The following is a 20,096-nucleotide window of genomic DNA, read 5'->3' as shown; positions in this document are numbered from 1 at the left end:
GAGTGGGGAGTAAAGACAGAACATCTCTGGGGTTTGGTGTGGAGCTCCCTTTCAACTACCATGGCGTTTTGTACAGCTGCTATTCAATAAAGTTAATCCACAATGATGGAAGATCAGGAGGTCCCCTCTGGCTGACAGCTATGTTTCCTGCAAGGATATTTGCTTTGCCAAGCTGGTCAAATAAGGCTAATTTTAGTTTTCACATGAAGAAGGGTACCTAAAATAGTCAGGCCTTCTGGTTAAAGAGTATTGTTCTGCCCCAGTCATCCCAGATGAATCCAAAAATGGACCCATTAAGGGATACTTGTTGAATACTGCTTTCTGCTTCCTTATTTTCCCCTAAATTAAAATATCCTTAGCAGCCAAGTGTAGAGCCTGTAAAGTGTAAAAGGAAAAGTCAAGTCCCTCATTATGCTATCTCCACTGTATTGACTAGGCGTCCTCAAACTACGGCCTGCGGGCCACATGCGGGTGTTTTTGCCCGTTTGTTTTTTTACTTCAAAATAAAATATGTGCAGTGTGCATAGGAAGTTGTTCATAGTTTTTTTTAAACTATAGTCCGGCCCTCCAACGGTCTGAGGGACAGTGAACTGGCCCCCTGTTTAAAAAGTTTGAGGACCCCTGGTATTGACTATGTTTACTCCATAATGAGAGATACAGGAAAATGGAATTTTAGGCCTTATTCCCAGAGAAAAAACCTTGCCCATTCTTCTGGAGACAGTTCTCACTGGACAAAACTCTGATGGGAATAGAAAGAAAGAATGAGGTTGTATGACACATGACACACCGTTGCTCCGTAAACTCCTCAAGGAGACCTAGACTTGAGTTTGTATTATTATTTTTTTTTTTTTTGAGACAGAGTCTCACTCTGTTGCCTGGGCTAGAGTGCCCTGGCGTCAGCCTAGCTCACAGCAACCTCAAACTCCTGGGCTCAAGCGATCCTCCTGCCTCAGCCTCCTGAGTAGCTGGGACTACAGGCATGCGCCACCATGCCCAGCTAATTTTTTCTATATATTTTTAGTTGTCCAACTAATTTATTTCTATTTTTAGTAGAGACGGGGTCTCGCTCTTGCTCAGTCTGGTCTCAAACTCTTGAGCGCAAACAATCCACCCACCTCAGCCTCCCAGAGTGCTAGGGTTACAGGCGAGAGCAACCATGCCCAGCTGTATTATTTTTACTATCTTCTACAAATAAAGTATTCTTTCAGTGACAAATAAGTTTAGATTCTGAGAGAGGAGAACATTGTTCATCATCATTGTAGATGCTTTACCAAGAGCCAATAATATGTAAAGATTATACCCAATAGAATTTTCTCTCTAAAACAAGCTTGAATCCTACCCAGTGATAGTATTCTAAGACTCCATCCATGCCTAGAGATATCCAGTTAAGCCTCCAAGTTGTCATACATGTTCCCACACCTACTCAAATGGCTGGCAGGTAGATTAGGTCATCCTTTCAAAGAAAGATCGAGCTGCCATCATTTGGTTTGGACATGATTCGAACAATACTTGTATGAATATGGATGAGGTTCTATACAGTATAACTGGAAAGGTTAAAAATCTTGCAGTTATTTATCTTGTGGATATTACAGAAGTATCCGACATCAACAAAATGCATGATCCGTGTACTGTCATGTATTTCTTCAGAAACAAGCACATAGTGATTGACTTGGGTACTGGCAACAATGACAAGATTAACTGGCCCATGTCGACCATAGAAGATGGTCGACATAATAGAGACTGTGGATTGAGGTGCCCATAAAGGCTGAGGCCTGGTCTTGTCTCCCACAAAATACAGATACTGAGGCACTCATCATCACAGTATGTGTAGATAAATGTTGTGAAGCTGTTTTCATGTGGAAATATTTTAAACTATTTAAAGCCCTTGGAAAAGTACATGAAGCTCAAGAGCTGGAGAATCTATGAGATAAGGATCGCATGGCCTTAACTAACTGAAATAAATACATACACGGTGATAGAACAATCATTAAAAAGAAAAAAGACTCACCATGGAATCTATTTGGAAGGGGCTGAGTGAGGCCTCCTATATGCAAGTACTGCGTGAAGCCCTGGGAAGAAAGTGATGAGCACAACAGACAAAGATTCCTGCTCTCATACTGACTCCAGGACTTTTATTATTTTTTTTAATATGAATAAATCAAATGTTCTTTTTAAATTTTTTTTATTTCAGCATATTATGGGGGTACAAATGTTTAGGTTATGTGTGTTGCCTTCCCCCTCCCCCCTGGAGTCAGAGCCTTAAGCATGTCCATCCCCCAGATGGTGCGAATTGCACTCATTATGTATGTATATACCCATCCCCTCCTCCCCCCTCCCATCTGCCTGACGCCTGATAAATGTTATTCCTATATGTGCACTTAGGTGTTAATCAGTGAAACCAATATGCTGGTGAGTACATGTGGTGCTTATGTTTCCATTCTTGGGATACTTCACTTAGTAGTATGGGTTCCAGCTCTATCCAGGAAAATACAAGAGGTGCTATATCACCATTATTTCTTATAGCTGAGTAGTACTCCATGGTATACATATACAACATTTTATTAATCCACTCATGTGTTGATGGGCACTTGGGTTGTTTCCACATCTTTGAAATTGTGAATTGTGCTGCTATAAACATTAGTGACTCCAGGACTTTTAGAACTGCAGGGAAGAGTATTTGAGGCAGGCCCATGAGGAGATCAGCTACTTCTCCCCACTGAGCCAAGTCCCTAAGATAGGGGACGCCACAGAGGATAAGGAAATTGATAGGCAACAGAAAGAAATACACAGAGACTAAAGTATAGTTTATAGTTTTATATACATAAAAAAAGATCAGATATAACACAGCTGGGGGTACCTAGGAGACTGGCGTACCTCCATAACCACCAGCAATATGGTTAGATTCATACAGGTTTTTATAATCACAGACATCAATTACCAGTTGTCAGGGTAACATATTTGCATATCAGGGAATGCAGTTGCTAGGGTATACAGGTAGTGGGTTAGGGTCAAAAGTCCTCTCAAGGGGCTTCTAATCTATCTAGGTGAACAAACAGGTACAGAGTCTTTCAGGGGCTAACTTCTAAGAGGTAGTTGTCAATTAACAAAGGCAAACAAAAGAGGTATAGTGACTCAATATTTCTTTGATTAGTTATGGTAGACTTAAAGGTAGAAAGACAGGAGAGAGCAGGAAGCCTATCTTTAATAAACAGGTTGTTTCTAACCACCAGGGCACATCTCTGGGCAAATTGCACTCATTTTCTCTGGCTCCCATCCTGTGGGCCATATTTCCCTTGCCTTGTCTTTCAAGGCACAGATTTTGAGATACCAGGAGGCCTTCCTGGAAAACATCCCTACCAGAGATTTGAGAGCTCTCCCATGATAGCAGCCTCTAATAAGTGAACCATTGAGTCCACACATTCCTTTAGGGCAAAACCTTGCAAACTCCTGTTTCTGTCTTTAATATAGTAATATAGGGCGATACAATAAAATAATGGTCTTATGAGCCACATCTCATTAATTCTTCAATCATATTTCTCAACATAGAACCCCCATATTCTCTTCCTAATAAAACCTGTTCTCAGGTATGAGCTGCCTCTTGACTGGCAACAGCCCAAAGGCTTCCCTTTCAATTTGTTCATTTGTTCCTTTATTTATCTATCCATTCATCATATTTTCTCATAATTCTAAAAAATTAATTTCAAAACATGTTAGCCATCTTCTTAGAAAGAAAAATTTTAAAATATTTATTTAATAGATCATTTTGGGCATGTGAAAAATGCGGAATACAAACTACATGTATAGGTTGTTATAGACAGATGTTAGCCAGCCATTGATCTCTATGGGGTGATGACAGATGAAAAACAGAAAAAAGATAGGTTGGGGGTGGAGGAAGAAAGAAAAAGAAGAAGCAAGAGTGTAAGAATAATAAAAGAGAAAAAAGAATATATTAAAAGAATATATACCATTATTTTGACCCTGAGTATATCCTGGTCATGCAATATTTTGGGGGTTTTGTTTTTGTTTTCTTTGTGCCTTGCCTTTATGTTCTAATACATTAACAATCTACCAGTATTGCTTTTACATATTATACCTTTAAATTCATTCATATTTTTTTACAACCAAAAAGAATGCCAAATTGATGAAAAACAGGAAAACTCATTGAGATTAGGATGTTAACATATAAATTAGTATGTATTAAAACAATGACTACTACCTGTTTTATTTCCATAGCAACTTTCTTAGTAAAGGACTGATTAACATATCTAGTTTTCTTATTAATTAAAAAAAAAAAGAATTTGGGCTGCTTGGGTTGTTACAATCAGATTTGTTATATTTGATTACTTAAACTAAAATTAACCTTCAGTGTCATACAAAATATTGGCATGCACAATTTTCAAAATGAATTGCATATGTATGTGATATTATAATGGTTGTAAGAATTCAAATCATTTAAATATTTTTCTTAAAATAAAGGATTAAAAATATATAAAAAATAAAATAGAATAATATAAATTGAGCTAGATCAAGAGGATCAAAATTGGCATGGCACAATCTTTGCCTTCAAGCTCCGAATCCAGTGGCAGAAGCAACAAAATAAATAGCACTACTCTACAGTGTAGCAAGTGTCATAGTAGAAACACGTATAAAAGTATTGTTTCAGCCAGGGTGGGGTGAGGGAGACTGTTGGGTAGATGGTGGTGGTCAAGGAAGGTTCACAGAAGAGATAACATTTGAGCTAGGTGTCCAGGAATATATAGGAGTGTGTCAGAGAAAAAGAAAGAACTAAGAACAATGTAGGCATAGGAAACAGTGTGTTAGTGACTGGAAGGCATGCAAGAGTATATAGTATGGAGAAAATGATTAACTATTGAATCGAATTACATCACCTTTAGAGGCAGCTTATAAGAAAGATTACAATATATGAAAAAATTACAAATAAAATAAATCGGCATCTGGGAAAATATAAATGAGAATAAAAGGTGAAGACCAGGTAGGGAGGTTAATTAAAATTCAGATGTGAGGGTCATAGGATCCCATCCAGTTTCTAAAGTTGAGCTGCACCTGTGATCAGACAGCCAAAAAACAAAACAAAACAAAACAAAATAAAAGGGGAAACCTGGCCAGTTACATAATTTACATTTTCCATGAAAAGAAAATATACTATTCCTTGGGGAAAGTGAAACTTTCATGGCCCTGAATAATGTACGTGTGTGACATTCTAGTTCTAAAAGAAATTTTTCACAGGGAGTTTCATGTATAGGGGAACATACTAAGTGAAACAATTGAGTGATCTCGAAAGCACAGATACTGGTTTGTAGCCCAGGACCAATCAATATTACATTCCATAGTCTGCTGCAAAATGTAAAAACTAAAAGTATAGTGAATTTGTCATGAATCTAGATTTGCTCAATGGAAAGGACTGCCTGTTATTCTGAAATTATGGACTACCTGAATTTTCGGTTTTAAAATGTTCTGTCTTTTATGAACTGCATGAATGGTACGTTGGTTAGTTCCTCTGTTATTTTTTCCCCACATCTTTTCTTAGCAATTTTTTTTTTTTTTTGAGACAGAGTCTCACTTTGTTGCCCAGACTAGAATGAGAGCCGTGGCGTCAGCCTAGCTCACAGCAACCTCAAACTCCTGGACTCAAGCAATCCTTCTGCCTCAGCCTCCCGAGTAGCTGGGACTACAGGCATGAGCCACCATGCTCGGCTAATATTTTTTTCTATATATATTAGTTGGCCAATTAATTTATTTCTATTTATAGTAGAGACGGGGTCTCACTCTTGCTCAGGCTGATTTTGAACTCTTGACCTCAAGCAATCCGCCCGCCTCGGCCTCCCAGAGTGCTAGGATTACAGGCGTGAGCCACTGCGCCCGGCCTTTTCTTAGCAAATTAAGAGGTTAGCAACCTTTAAATATATGTATACATAAAATTTTATTCAATTCCGAAATCCAGAAATCTGGACATCCTGCAGATGTAGTGGGAAATGACCCTCCAAAGGTATTCACCACATCCTTGGATGAGAGTCAAGGGCATGATCTTAAGGCTGTTAAATGGCAAGAACACAGTGTCATGAATAGGAAGGATAAGGGAAGATGGGCTAGAAAGGGAGATTTTGCAGAACCTTGCATTAGAGGAATTAGTAGAAATTTGGTAGAAATTTGGGATCAAAGTTGAGATATACTGGGGAGAACCTTTGTGCACTGAAATTGTGCCACATAACCCACCAAAGCCCAGTTTGCTAGCTTGTTTGCCATTGTACATGAGCCAGGCCCTGCCTCAGCTTTCCAACTGGGCTGAAACAAGTATTCTGATGATCTTCTGGGGAAGCAGGACAAATGTTGGTAGAATTTGAGAGTCATTGTACAAAACTTTGGGAATTTGTACTTCCAAGAAGGCTGGTGAAAAGTCTGAGATTATCTCACAGCTCAGCCAGGCTGACCTTAGAAATCTGTGTTCTCTCTTCAAGTTGGCTGTCTTTTAAAGGATCTGTGTAGAGAAGAAGTGTGAGGACTGTAGTGGGTTAAAATTTCTCAATACCCAGGCATAATTTTTTCTCCAATGAATTTTATAGGAGCTCTAAAGAAATAACAATAATGTCCCAGAAATATATAGCTGAATCAAAATCATAATTTTATATAAAATAGCTTAATTATGCATATATAATTAGATCCTATTTGGAACACTTATTTTGAAATAATCTATGGTTGCATTTTAGCAATTTTGCTGTGAGTACAAACTACCTCCTGGGGCTCAAGGGTCTCTGGAACACCTAAAAGATTAGAAATGCCTTTCTTTATGAGACCATGGAGACTTGGATGGAGAGAAGTCATTAAGTACAGGCAGAGACTTTCTGAGGGTGTAAAGGGGCTTCCAGCCAGCCAGAACCAGGATCCATTTTGTTGAGACTATGCCATGTTTTTCAACATACCTGTTTCACTTTATACCTATAATTAAATTGATTCATTAAAACAATTTTTTTATTTCAGCATATTACAGGGGTATAAATGTTTAGGTTATGTATATTGCCCTTGCCCCACCCGAGTCAGAGCTTCAAGTGTGTCCATCCCCCACATGGTGCGCACTGCACCCATTAGGTGTGAATATACCCAGCCCCTCCTTACCCCGCACCTGCCTGACACCCAATTAATGTTACTACTATATGTGTACAATTGTCATACTACATTGAGAGGCACTGTACTGGTTAAGAGCATTAGAATTAAACGAAACTGAATTTGAATCCTAAGTCTGCCTCTTACTGGCTATGTAAACTTGAACAAGTAAGTACACTCCTTTAAGCCTCAGTTTCTTTATTTATCAAATGAAGGATAATAGTACCTAGCTCACAGGTCTATTAGAATGAGATTATATAAAATGCTTAACACAGAGTATAGCACATTGTATGCACTCAATAAACAATTATGGTGATGATAATCATTGATGATACAGCATTACAACCATTTGTGTGGCTATTTCCAAAGTAGAGTATATGTCAAGAATTTTGTCTCACTCATTCCCTAAACATCAATACCTGGCACAGAATATTGACTGGATGGATATATGGATGACTGATAGCAGCATAGAAATGACATTTCCCTCCATTGTAACTTCTTAGCTCAGATGTGTACAGAGAATGGAGGGTAATACTATTGCCAGGGTAAGTGTAAGTTGCTAGGTAGTAGAAAGTCTACATGGAAACATTGCTTGAAATCGTATGGTAGAGCTGCAACTTAGAGGAGCAAACTGGCCCAACTAAAACACCACATTTGCAGGATTTCCAATGGGCTGGGGCTTGGGAAGTGCATGAATCAGAATAGAGAGTACAAATCAACATCTTATGGCTCTTACAGCAATGGTCATGCCAAGATCAAGAAGGTAGTGGGAAAAGGGTACTAGAAGAGACACTAAAAGCAAAACAGAACAGAGTATTTATTGTGAAAAGGACTTTGGACGAATATTGGCCTTTTTTATAACCCTTGTATATGATTTCAAATCTTCAGAAGTTTGAATTCCCAACCTAAGTGGCAGTAGTGCATACTTGTTGGTAGTATTCCTCAAGGCAGGCCAGGAGCCTAGAAAAGGCAGAATATTTCTCTGGTATTTTATTCTCAATGTGTTTAAAATTGTTAGACTTTTTTGATTTTTTAGGTTCTGCAATACATATATAAGGCCCATGATTTCAGATAGTTTTCTTTGGTGACATTGGACATCCACATCCACTTTGGTGCTTAATGGTTAAAAATAAACAAATAAAAAAGTAATCAATGTGATAGGCACCTTTGAAATGCCATGTATAACCTGCCCTCTAGCAAGCCCTGCTAGGCGGTGTAACCTATGGAACTCATGGCATATTGAACCAAAAGAAGAAGAGTTTATTTACTCTGGCTTTAGCCGTATGTCATGAATACATTTGTTTTAAATGGATTTATAAAATATTAATGTAATCATACCAAGCAACAGAGTGGTGAGTACATCAGTCAGGAGTTATATTTATCCTGTGTACTTGTTTTTTGTTTGTCTCTATTTATTAGTAGACAGTACATGGAGACAGGCATTTCCTTCTCAGTCAAAGTGGCAGAACTTGTTTAATGAACTCATGTTTCTGTAATCTGTGGCAAGGTGGAGTTGTGAGTGACAGAGCTATATGAATAACAATGAGGAGACAGGCAGAACAATAAAAGGAAGACAAACATTTCAGTAGAAGGGGGAAAATAGATAGGATTGTTTAGTTGGCACACAATCTAATCTGATCTTTTCCTAAAGAAAATTAACAGTTTGTAAATGGGCGACATAATGTTAACAATTTCACTAAAATCTTCTGCATGAGAAATCAAATTTTCCAAAGACATAAATGGCATTCTTAACCACAGTGTCCTTATTCTATAGCATAGGACGACAGGGTATCAGGGGCCTTAACTTCTCCAAGATCGAAAGGGAAACCTAGACACCACCCCCACACAGCTGCATAGAGCCTGACATATAGGAAACCTATCACGAATGTTTATGGAATGTGGGAATGAATACCTGAATCAGTAAATTTATCGGTGTGGGTTTGCATATTTTGAATGGAAGGAAGGACACTTACCTATCAGGACTACCTGTCATGCCAGAGGTCTTCATATCTTCTCTGTCCTTTCATCCTTTAAGCTAAATGTCATTACTTATCCCCACTTTTACTGAAAACGAGATGGTAGCACACAGATATTAAGAAACTTAATAAACTTCTCTCAAGGTCATATAACTACTATGTGGAGGAGAGTAGAGATTTGAGAACCACAGGAGGGAGGGAGGGAGGGAGGGAGGGAGGGAGGGAAGGAAGCTGTGTGTGTTTGCATGTATATACACATGCATGATGGGTGAGATGACATAAGAGGGCTAAAAGTAAATATCTTCATATGAATAAAAATTCCCCTTGGGAGAACTTTTTTCTTCCTAAACATTTCCAGAGCCTTGATATCTCAGAATGGCAGGCATGTGAGAGGATGGGGAATGCCCTAGCTTGCTTGGGCTGGTTTTGTATAAAGGATGCCCACGTGCCCAGTCACAGAACTCCCTCTTACTGGGCTTGTTGGACCTGAAGTTCTGTTTTTATGGGTTCTTTCTGCTATTTAGGTCCACCTCTTCCAGCATCTTAGAGAGCTACCCAGGGGACTTCAGGGCCGCCTTGAGGACATGCTTACAGGCATTGCCACTCTGGCCTGTGTGGTGAGCATGGTGAAGTCTTTGGGAGTAGGGCCTACTACTACTACTGCAACTACAGCTGCGTTACCAGAACTCATTATGCAATACTTTGTTTATAGTTCACTGTGCATGGTTTTATAGTGAAGGTGGGGAAACAAAGAAGTAGAGTATATTCTCTTCTCTCAAAGAAATGACATTTTGATATAGAGACAAAATTTAAACAGTGAAATCAGTACCACCCTTAAACCAAAGCAAGTAGGGCTTCTGTCCTGGGCCCACACCTCAGGGGGCCCTATGCTTTGGAATGCCTACCTCCCTATTTTCTAAGTCCCTCTCCAATTCCAAACACTGGCCAAGGAGGCAGTGCCATCAGGCCAGGTGCCCTGAGTCCACAGCAGGTCCTGCCTATGTTCTGGTCATAAGAAGCACATTTATTGAAATTTTCTAAGTTCCCCTCCAGTGTGTAGAACTGACCAGAGCGGGTAATATCATCTAAGTAAGAAGCCTCAATCTTCAACTGGACCTGTGTGGGTTCCAGTCCAAATTTCTCCCCCTTGGGGTGTTGTCTAATCCTCTATCCCACATGTGCAGTCAACTAGATGCACCAAGAAGCTTCAGGACTCATGCCTGTGGAATCCTCCCCAGAGTCTTGGTTCCGGGAGAGTAGCCTGGCAAATAAACCACTCTAGCTGGCTGGTGTGGTATTTCTTTCATGATATCACATGAGATAGTGCCACCAAAATGCTGTCGTCACTGATTTGGAGTGAATCAAATTGTGTACATAGAAAAATTGTGCCCCACAAAAACTATTTGTGTGGGTGCCCTCACACATTCTAGAAGCATGCCTGAATAAAACAAAGGATGATGTGAAATAAAATTAAATTCAGTAGCAATGAGTGTAGAACAAACGGTTTTTGAATACAGAGTTTAAGAATGAATCAGAATTATCTGGAAAGGGCTCTTCAAGGAGGGTGACAATTAAGCCAGACCTTAAAGCATGGGAAGAATTTGCAGAGGCTCAAATGATTCCAGGCAGAGAAAACAACATGAACAAAGGCACAGAGAGTAGCTATTTATTGCAACTTTTTGTGCTATGTGCTGTGTTAAGCACATTAGATTCATCATTTTATTTACTCCTCACAGCACCCTGTAAGGTAGGTGGCATTAGGCCTATTTTGTAGATGAGGAAATGGAAGTTCGTCCTGCTAAGCAAATGGTAGAACTAACTTCCAGGTGTGTCTGGTCCTCCAAACCGTGGGCTTTTAACACCATGCTGTACTGTAAAAAGACAGGAAGTGTGTACAAAGGACAGCAAGCCTTACTGGAATGGAATAGAGGGTATATGTTTGAAACTAGAGGCAAGATCAATAGACAAGGCACAGTCATGCTATGAAAGACCTTGGATATCAAAATGAGATGTAGATTTAAATAGGCCCTGGTCAAACAAAGCAAACAGCCCCATCCCAAAAGGAAAATGCACAACTATAATATAATATTTAAGACCTGGGAATACTAAGTACCATGTTTTTAAAATATTTTGCCTCTGTCCTATAGAAAGACCTTTATTTCATCTTATAAGGTAACATCGTACCTCCACTTAACATTGACTGGTGTCATTTAATGTTCTTTCTTCCCTCTCCTTTTCTAGACTTTGATCCTGCTCTTGGAATGATGACTGGAATTCCACCAATAACTCCAATGATGCCTGGTTTGGGAATAGTACCTCCACCAATTCCTCCAGATATGCCAGTAGTAAAGGAGATCATACACTGTAAAAGCTGCACACTCTTCCCTCCAAATCCAAGTAATATTCTACTTTTTTCCCACACAAGTCACAATGCTTTAGTATATATGAAAGCTTTCTTCTTTTCCAAAACTATACCCAAACGCTTCATAGATGCATGTACAGAAGCTTCACCTAAAAAACAGAAGGCAAGAAAATTTTCTCTTACTAGGCAAGGCTGAATTTTATGCACAGAACAGTAGACTTTTGTGTGCTGGTTGCAGTACAAATGATGCAACATGTTTCTAAGCTGTCTGATGAAGAATTCAAGTGTGTTCATACAGAAGGAGGCACCCAACACAAATTGCTCAATACCATCATTTGCAGTCTTTCGTTTTCATAGCTGGCATACATGCTGGTGGTAGCAGAAAGAGTGTGGTCTGAACCTACCTAAAACATATGAGAATATACATTTGGTGCTAAGAATCTTCTCTTCCATCACTACCACCTATTCACACATTACTCAAACTATTGCTCTTCAACAAATGGGCTGCAACATGCAAGTGAGCTGTGGTTTACCTTACTGGAGGGGCAAAGAGGAATATTGAGACTAAGTCAAACTACTTGTACCAATCTAGTTCAATGCAGTTCACGTGGAAATGATCTAAGAATTTGAATTGTCAGTAATAAATATGCTTCTCCTTAGATTCGCTTCAAAGCATCTGTAACGATATGGTAGCCATATTTCAGTTAAAATGTTGCAACAATAATAATTGACTCAAGCTTTTTTTGCAGATATGTTTGGGGTTTTGAATACTTTAAATGAACAGAAGCTACTTCTGCATGTAACCTAAGTGTCATTAATGATTTTTCCATAGTTCTAGTGGTGCTGGGTGGCATACCAACAGAGCCATTGTTGTAGTGCAAAGATTAGAGCTATTTGTTAAGGGATAAACTCAGGGGTTTAGGTCATAGATCAAATGACCTTGCCTTATCAAGATAAATATGAACCTTTGACACGTGACTTCAGACAAATATTTCATTTCCTACCTTAAATAGGAATCAGTTAGTCAGTGAATGAGGCCCTGGCAGGGACCCAGATTCTACATAGTATGGTCTGCTCAGAGCTGAGAGGATTTAAGAATCAGTTAGGGTTATTTGGAAAGATCATCTTGACCCCTTTTGCTAGTGAAAAGTGATCTTAATACCTTCTTCTGATTTTTGAATTTGGTTGTCAACAGCGGACATTCTTCGAGACCAGTAAGAAATCTAGGAGGGCAGCATCTCAGAAGACTGTATTGAGAGAAGAGCTAGCATGTCACAAGGAGAATTAGGGAATGGCGAATGAGATATCCTCTGTAGGCCTTACTTGCCAGCTGAAATGGCCATTCCTGGATTTGTGTTTAGAGCCTAGGTGAATGAGCAGCACTGTTATATCTTTGTCTCTTACTCTTAGTTCCACTGTCCCTCCAAATAGGCAATGGCCTTTCTTACCTTTCTTTCAATGTATTCGTTTTGGGTTACAGAAAGCTCTGCGTCCCTGTTAGTATATTTTTCATGTCAAAAGCCATGAATTTAGGCATTGCCTATGTTAAAACCTCCTGCTTATGAAAAGGTAGAATTATGCTGATTTAATCATCCATTTGTCACATAATCAACTGCACCAGGTCTTGATCAAGTCTAAGCTAACAGCATCGTTCATAACCTGTAATGTCCAGGTTGACTGCAATAGTTGACTTTATAGGATGTTTAGTTTCTAAATTTCCAAACAGCATAGATGCCTTGTTTATGACACATAGATCACATTGTTGAACAGTCTTTAAATGAATATAGGAATATATGGCTTAAAGAGGCTCTAACTTTTGATAGCCTCTAGTAAAAGAAACAGATAGACATCTTTCCAATACATTTTTTATCTTTCTCCGCCTATAGCCATGTCTTCTCAGTTCTGAGTTGGAAGGGCCACAGACTGAGTGGGTAACATTTCACTTTCACAGGTCAGTCTTTTAGTTCTTCATCCTTGTATTAAGAATGCTGACAGGACAATTAGTGCCAGTAAAGTGGTGGCTTCTGGGAAGGAACCTGGCCTTGGAATTGAATTCAAACATAATATTCCTGACACAGCTTAAAGTAAACTGGTATTCTGTTTGCTTTTTAGAACTTGAACTTTATAAAAATGGGGCTTGCATTACTTGGGTGGGGAAAATACTAACAAAGTTACCTCTCTTAGTTCTCTGCTGAAATTATGGCAAAAGTATCATTTTTGTAAACAGCTCTAAGACTTCACTTTGTGATGGTGAGACAGGAAGAACAGGGTAAGAAAGGAAGAACAGGGATTTGGTGTGACCAAACCCCTTATCTTCTCCACAGCCTACCAACCCTACCTGATAAGTCCTTGATTATAAACCCCACTCCTTACTCCTGCCTGCCTCTGGTATATTCTCTTGTACTCAATGGCCTCTGAAATTCCTCTCAGCAAGGTCCTATGATTCAGGGACTATTACAGTCTCTTTATTCATGATCTAGTCAGCTTTCCCAATCTTGATACTTTATTAGAAAATGTCTTTCCCCTTAATTTCCTCCCCTCTGTCCCACCTGACACTTCATCCAAGTGCTTGTCACATATACAGAACCACAAAATTGTCCTGGAGCTCCCATTGTCCCCAGGTTCATAGTCCAACTCTTGACTTCAAAAATCTTTCACTGATCTGCTTCATGTGACTATCTTCAATCCATTATTTCTACTTGCCACATACCCATCCTTTAGTCAGGTTCAAGTGCTTCTTGACCTCACACTCTTCACACTCTCCTCCAGCCCAACTTCAAGTGTACCATCTCCTAGAACATTTCCACATGGAAAGTACATGGAATTAAAACCATGGTGAATCACTGTAATGCATTTCCACTTAAATAAAGGGTGACAAATCCAATGGATATGTTTTAGTTCTTTAATTTACTATATCTCCCTACCATATTTAGTACTATTGACTCCTCCATCCTTCTTAAAACCTTAAGTCATTTAAAAGTATAAGAATGACTGAGACCACCAGAGAGATTGTATAAACCAATAAAAGAAGGCCACAGAGTACCATGAGGAAGTCAACATTTCAAAATTTAAAAGAGATAGGGGAGTTTTCTTTTCTGTATACTTCTTAGCGACAGAAGTCCTCAAATGACAATCTATACTAGCTGTTTCTGCTTCTTCTTTTCTCTCTCAAATCCCCTTCATTCATGCTGTTGTCCATACCTCTCTATCAAAATGGCCCTTACTTAAAAATACTGATGACCTTAAATCCGGTGGTCAATTCTCAACTCTATTCCTAATTGACCTAATGACAACATATAAAACATATAACACAGTTGATTACTCTTTACTCTTTGCTATACTTTCTTCACTTGGCTTCCAGGACACCATACTATTGGTTTTCCTCCCATTCCACTGGTTACTCCTAAGTTTCCTTTGCTGATAACCTTCTGTTCCCCTGACTTCTTATCATTGGAGAGCCTCATGGCTCAGTGTTTGGACCTGTTCTGTATCTACACTAATACTTTTGATGATCTCATCCAATCTCATGGCTTAAAAGCTATCTACCATATATGCTAATGATACCCAAATTTATATTTCTTGCTCAGACTTAGCCTCTGAACCCCAAACTCATATCCAACTACCTACTCGATATCTCCACTAAAAAGTCAAACAGACATCTCAGACTTAACATGTTCAAAATTAAACTCCTAATATTCACCCCCCAAACTGCTCCACCAGTATCCTTCCCCATCTCAGGTAGTGACAACAGCATCCTTTCAGTTGCTCAGGCCAAAACTTAGGGGTCATTCTTGGCTACTTTCTTTTCCTCACATACCACATTTAATGTTTGAAAATTATGTTGGTCTACCTTAAAATATATATCTAGAATCCTCCAACTCTCACAATAACCACTGCTGTGATTGAGTTTGTATCCATCATGATTGATTTTCTGAACTATTGTAATAGCCTTCTAATTAGTCTTCCTCCTTTATCCTGACCCCTACAGTCTATTCTCAACAAAACAGGCAGAGTAATCCTTTTAAAACCTAACTCACATCATGTCACTCCTATACTCAAAACCCTTTAATGTCTCTCCATTTCACCATTTCACTTGCAATAAAGGCCAAAGTCCTTTTAAGGGTATAGAAGGTCTTATATTATCCCCCCAACATTGTATCTTTGACTTTATTTCCCATTCTCTTCCCCATCACTCACTCTGTTCTAGTCATACTGACCATGCTGTTCCTAGAAAACTCCAGGCACTGCCTCATCAGAGGGCCTTTGCATTGGCCCTTCCCTCTGTCTCGAATACTGTTCCCCTAAATATCTCCATGGCTAACACTCTCACCTCTTTTAAGTCTTTGCTCAAATGTCACTTTCTCAGTGACCCTGATAACCTATTTAAAAGTGAAGCTCTCCCTGCCACACTCCTGATTCTATTTACCTTCTTTATTTTTTATATAACACTTATTACCTTTTACCAAACTATGTAATTTTTAGAATATAAGCACTACAAAGATGGAGATTTTTGTCTGTTTTGTTCACCAATGTATTTCCAGAATATAGAAAAGTATCTGATACATGGCAGGTATTCAGTAAATATTTGTTGAATGATGGAGGGAGTAAGGAATGTATATAGATGGATTGTGATAGAAGGAGGGATCAGAGGTCTAGAAAGCAAACCAAGAGAGTATGGGGTAATTACTACCACATGCTGATGACTTCAAATCTATATTTTTATTCTGTATCTCTTTTCTGAGCATCAGACACATATAGCCAACTGCCTACTAGACTTTTCTAGGTGAATCTACATCAAATATACAAACAAATGATATTATGGTATAGTAGACAGTCATCAGAGTGCTCTTCTCCCAGCTCTCTCACTAACTAGTTGTAGGATCTTGGTCTAGTCATATAACCTCCTTGGGTCTCCATTTTCTTGTCTATAAAGCAAGAATGTTAGGTTAAATTAGGGTAGATACCTCTAAGGTTTCATCCAGCTCTAAAATTATGATTCTCTACAGTAGCTACCCACCTAAGTGGACACATAGGTACTACAGTAATAGGGTATTGGACAGGTGGGAGGGGGGCGGGTATATACATACATAATGAGTGAGATGTGCACCATCTGGGGGATGGTCATGATGGAGACTCAGACTTTTGGGGGGAGGGGGGGAAATGGGCATTTATTGAAATCTTAAAATCTGTACCCCCATAATATGCCGAAATAAAAAAAAAATGTAGCTACCACAATAATTATTTTCATAGGCAAAAGCCCCTGAAAATGTATTAGGAAAAATAAGAACCAATTGATAGGTAACACATAGAGCTTTGTACCTTTACTGGATAATGGTTAAGTGTTCAAACTCTAAAGAGACACAGGCCTTATTTCATATCCCAGCTCTCCACTGCTAAATAGCTATTAGATCACTGGTAAGTAACTTAACCTCTCTAATGTAGACTAGGCAAAATCAGACCTGGTCTAAAAAGTCAATGGATCAAATTATATTGGAGCACACCAAGCACCAGTCTACTAAAGATAAATGGTGAGTGAGCACCCTATTGTTCTAGAAGCAACATCCTTTGATTCCCAGGAGTTGGAGATAGGGCAAATAAAGCTCTCTGGAACACACTTACTTTTTTTTTTTTCACAGGGTGGCTATCAGAGTTTTACTGAATTCCAAATTAGCAGTTCTCGGTGGTGAGAAAAGAGGGCAGCACCATCTCTTCAGAGAACTCAATTTTACCAAGATTTCTCACTTCAGCTGCTAGACCTTCTGTATGGAGAGGTTACATTTTGAGTCTACTGGGAAATAACAGTGAACAGGGAATAAATGGTAGAATATCATATGTTGTCTTTGTCCAGGCACACGGGAAATCAGGAGCCAAAAAAAAACCAGCAAGGGCAATTTTTTTCATTTTACCATATCAAAACAGGCAGCGCCCATTTTGGCTCTCAGGGCTGTGTTCCATAAAGAGAATTAGAGAAAGTGGGTAAATTGAGCATTAATAAAGATTCGCCAGCCTTCTAATTCTTTCTAATCTGTTGGGATTACATTAAAATACATTTGAACTCTGCTGATTGTCCAAGGGGCCTTCAATCTTGAGCTGTCTAATAAAATCAACTCAGAGACTTTGCAGTATATAAATTCTGGCAAACCAGCTGAGTGATCTGTGATGCTTCTTTGAAAAGCAAGTTACAAGTGGATTATAGGTCCTCTATGTTGCTCCCTGCCTTCTCAAAGATCAGCAATGACTCTGATCCTAATGCTGATTGCCCCAGCATAGCTCCCCAGAGTGGATGCTTGGATGTAATTAGAATTGCTAGAAGCTCCTCCCTTTCCATTACCAGAGACTAGAGTTCTTTATATTCCCAGTTATCATGAATCTTTTTACATGGGAGTTTTCTTTGTCTCCATCCTGAGTAGTGATTTGGGTGCTACAGAGCTGAGCACATTACCTGATTAATAGGTGGGCTTTGAATTTGCTCTCCTACAGGGTTATCATTGCTGTATCCTGATCACTGTATTTCAGTGGGATTAGAAAATCAGGCTCAGACAACAAAGTACTTCGAGCTGTTAATTAAGGGATGGGTACTATCCATTAAGGAAGATAGTACAACCCATTGCCTTGCTTGGTGGCATGCACCTAAATCTCAGCAAATGCTATCAAAGAGGCTTTCTACATTTACCCGAGGAAAATAAATAAATCTCCAGCATTCTTGACATTACTCCTAGTGGCTTTTGTGCCCTTTTAATTAGCAGATAGTCACCACAGAAAAATCACAGCATCTAAATAGGGGGATGACTTCATCACAGAATTTTTAAATCCCACAAATGTAGCCAGGGGAAGGAGCCTTTGCATTTTCAGTGTTACATGTAAGTGCAGCAGTAACCAGACACTCCTTAGAGTTTCTCAATGGACCTAAAGGTAAACCTGAGTAAACTCAAATGATATAAAAAGGTGACTATTTGGTTCACAAAAGGATTCTTTACCATTTAGTAAGTCCTCTAAATAGTAAACATCATAAGCTTTTTATTCTAAAACAGTATTTTATTCTAAAGCCTATGATTTTAAAACCTAGCTCTAACTATACAAATGTTCTTTAAAATTCTTTACCTGTGTAGTCAGTGGCTGAGTTGTGTTCCATGGTCAATGCCATATGTGTCTTCAGAGCTGTAGATTCCTCTATCTGTAAGTGATCCCTTCTCAAACCCAGGCTAGGTAAAGCAAGGGAGCTGGGAGTTTAGAAGTTCAGATCTTAGCTACCACTTCACTTCAGACTTCTGGTAAGATTTTAGAAAGCCCCATATTGGGAATTAGGAAACATGGATTCTATAATAGTAAATAATAATAACACTATAATGACTACTATTTATTGGGAACCTATCAAGTGCTAGGCATTGTACCACATGGAATATGGATAGTATATTATCAATTACACTACAATAACCCTTGTAAGGTAGGGAATAGTATCCCTATTTTAAAAATGAAAAAAAGATATTTTCATAGGTTATATAATTGTCCCCATATGATACAGATTATAATTAAGTTAAGATTTAAATCCAGGTTTACCTGCTCCACGTTCATGTTTCTTCTTTTTCTATCTAATGTGGTAACCTTGAATAAGACGTTTAACCTCAGTCAGCTAATTTTCCTCTGTAATATCAGAGATTTAGATTAAGTGGTTTCAACTCTAGCAAGGTATTTGAACTGCCCAAGGAGCTTAAAACACAACAACAACAAAACTAATGCACAGGCTGCACACCAGTCTAATTAAATCAGACTCATTGGAGGGGGGCCTGGGCATTGTTTGTTTAATTCCCAAAATGACTCTAACGTGCTGCCCGATTTAAGAATCATTGGAAGTATGGTTGCTAGAATCCCTTTTAGTTCTTAAAAAAACTCAAAATCATAAGTCTCAAGCAACTCTGGACTCTTCCCCTTTTTGGCTAGAAATACAACCTCTTCAGTGGCCATGACCAAGATATTTCAGATTCCTGCTCCCTAAACCTCTCCTATGGAACAAAAAAATAATACAATGAGCTCTTGAAATTACAGACTTTAAAAAATTAACAGAAAGTTTGTAAGTTCCTTGAATCCCTGTATTCTTTTTATTGACTAAATAGAGGAAAAGAGAACATCATGAGAAACTGATGATTCTTAGCAACACCAATAAGACAGAGTGGTAGCAAAGTGAGGATGCTAGAAATGCTAATATCTGAGGAAGCTCCCAAATCAACTGCTTGCCAATTTGGATAAGACTCAAATTGGGGGCCTTGGCCTCCTCTATGAGCAAGACTCATGTATTTTTGCCTGTGAGCTGTAATCACTGGTTGTTAAGCTCTCCAAATCTTGAGCTAGGAGAATTGTTGTTAAGAGCTGAATGGAAAGAACGGATTACACAAAATAAATCCTTGCAGATACAAAACCAACACTAGAAAACCCATGACTATCATGCTTTGTTTTGTTGGGCTATGAACTGTAGGAGTTTGCTTGGAAAATGCTCTGATACATATAAATAGAAATAAAGAGCTGGCAGATAGAAGTGACTTTATATATTAGTATAAGATGAGTGCATATTTTTGAAGCAGAGGGAGAATCATCTCATTAAGTAGATTTTTAATGACTCTCCATGGCCAAATTTATCTCACTTT

The 20,096-nt window shown here is 38.7% G+C and overlaps 1 protein-coding gene and 1 pseudogene across 2 annotated transcripts in view; both read left to right on the top strand.

Moving 5' to 3' along the window:
* Nucleotides 1-20,096, top strand: part of ENOX2 (ecto-NOX disulfide-thiol exchanger 2) — a 300,984-nt gene that overhangs the window by 226,530 nt on the left and 54,358 nt on the right. For both annotated transcript variants that reach the window (XM_012764733.3, XM_012764732.3), the window contains one exon: nucleotides 11,337-11,492. In XM_012764733.3, coding sequence (XP_012620187.1) covers nucleotides 11,337-11,492 — 156 coding nt within the window. The remainder of the gene's footprint in view (nucleotides 1-11,336; nucleotides 11,493-20,096) is intronic.
* Nucleotides 61-1,805, top strand: LOC105871455 (thioredoxin-like protein 4A pseudogene; annotated as a pseudogene).

Source organism: Microcebus murinus, chromosome X, assembly GCF_040939455.1.
Source record: "Microcebus murinus isolate Inina chromosome X, M.murinus_Inina_mat1.0, whole genome shotgun sequence".
Lineage (NCBI taxonomy): Eukaryota > Metazoa > Chordata > Mammalia > Primates > Cheirogaleidae > Microcebus > Microcebus murinus.
This window is presented reverse-complemented; position numbering and strand designations above follow the sequence as displayed.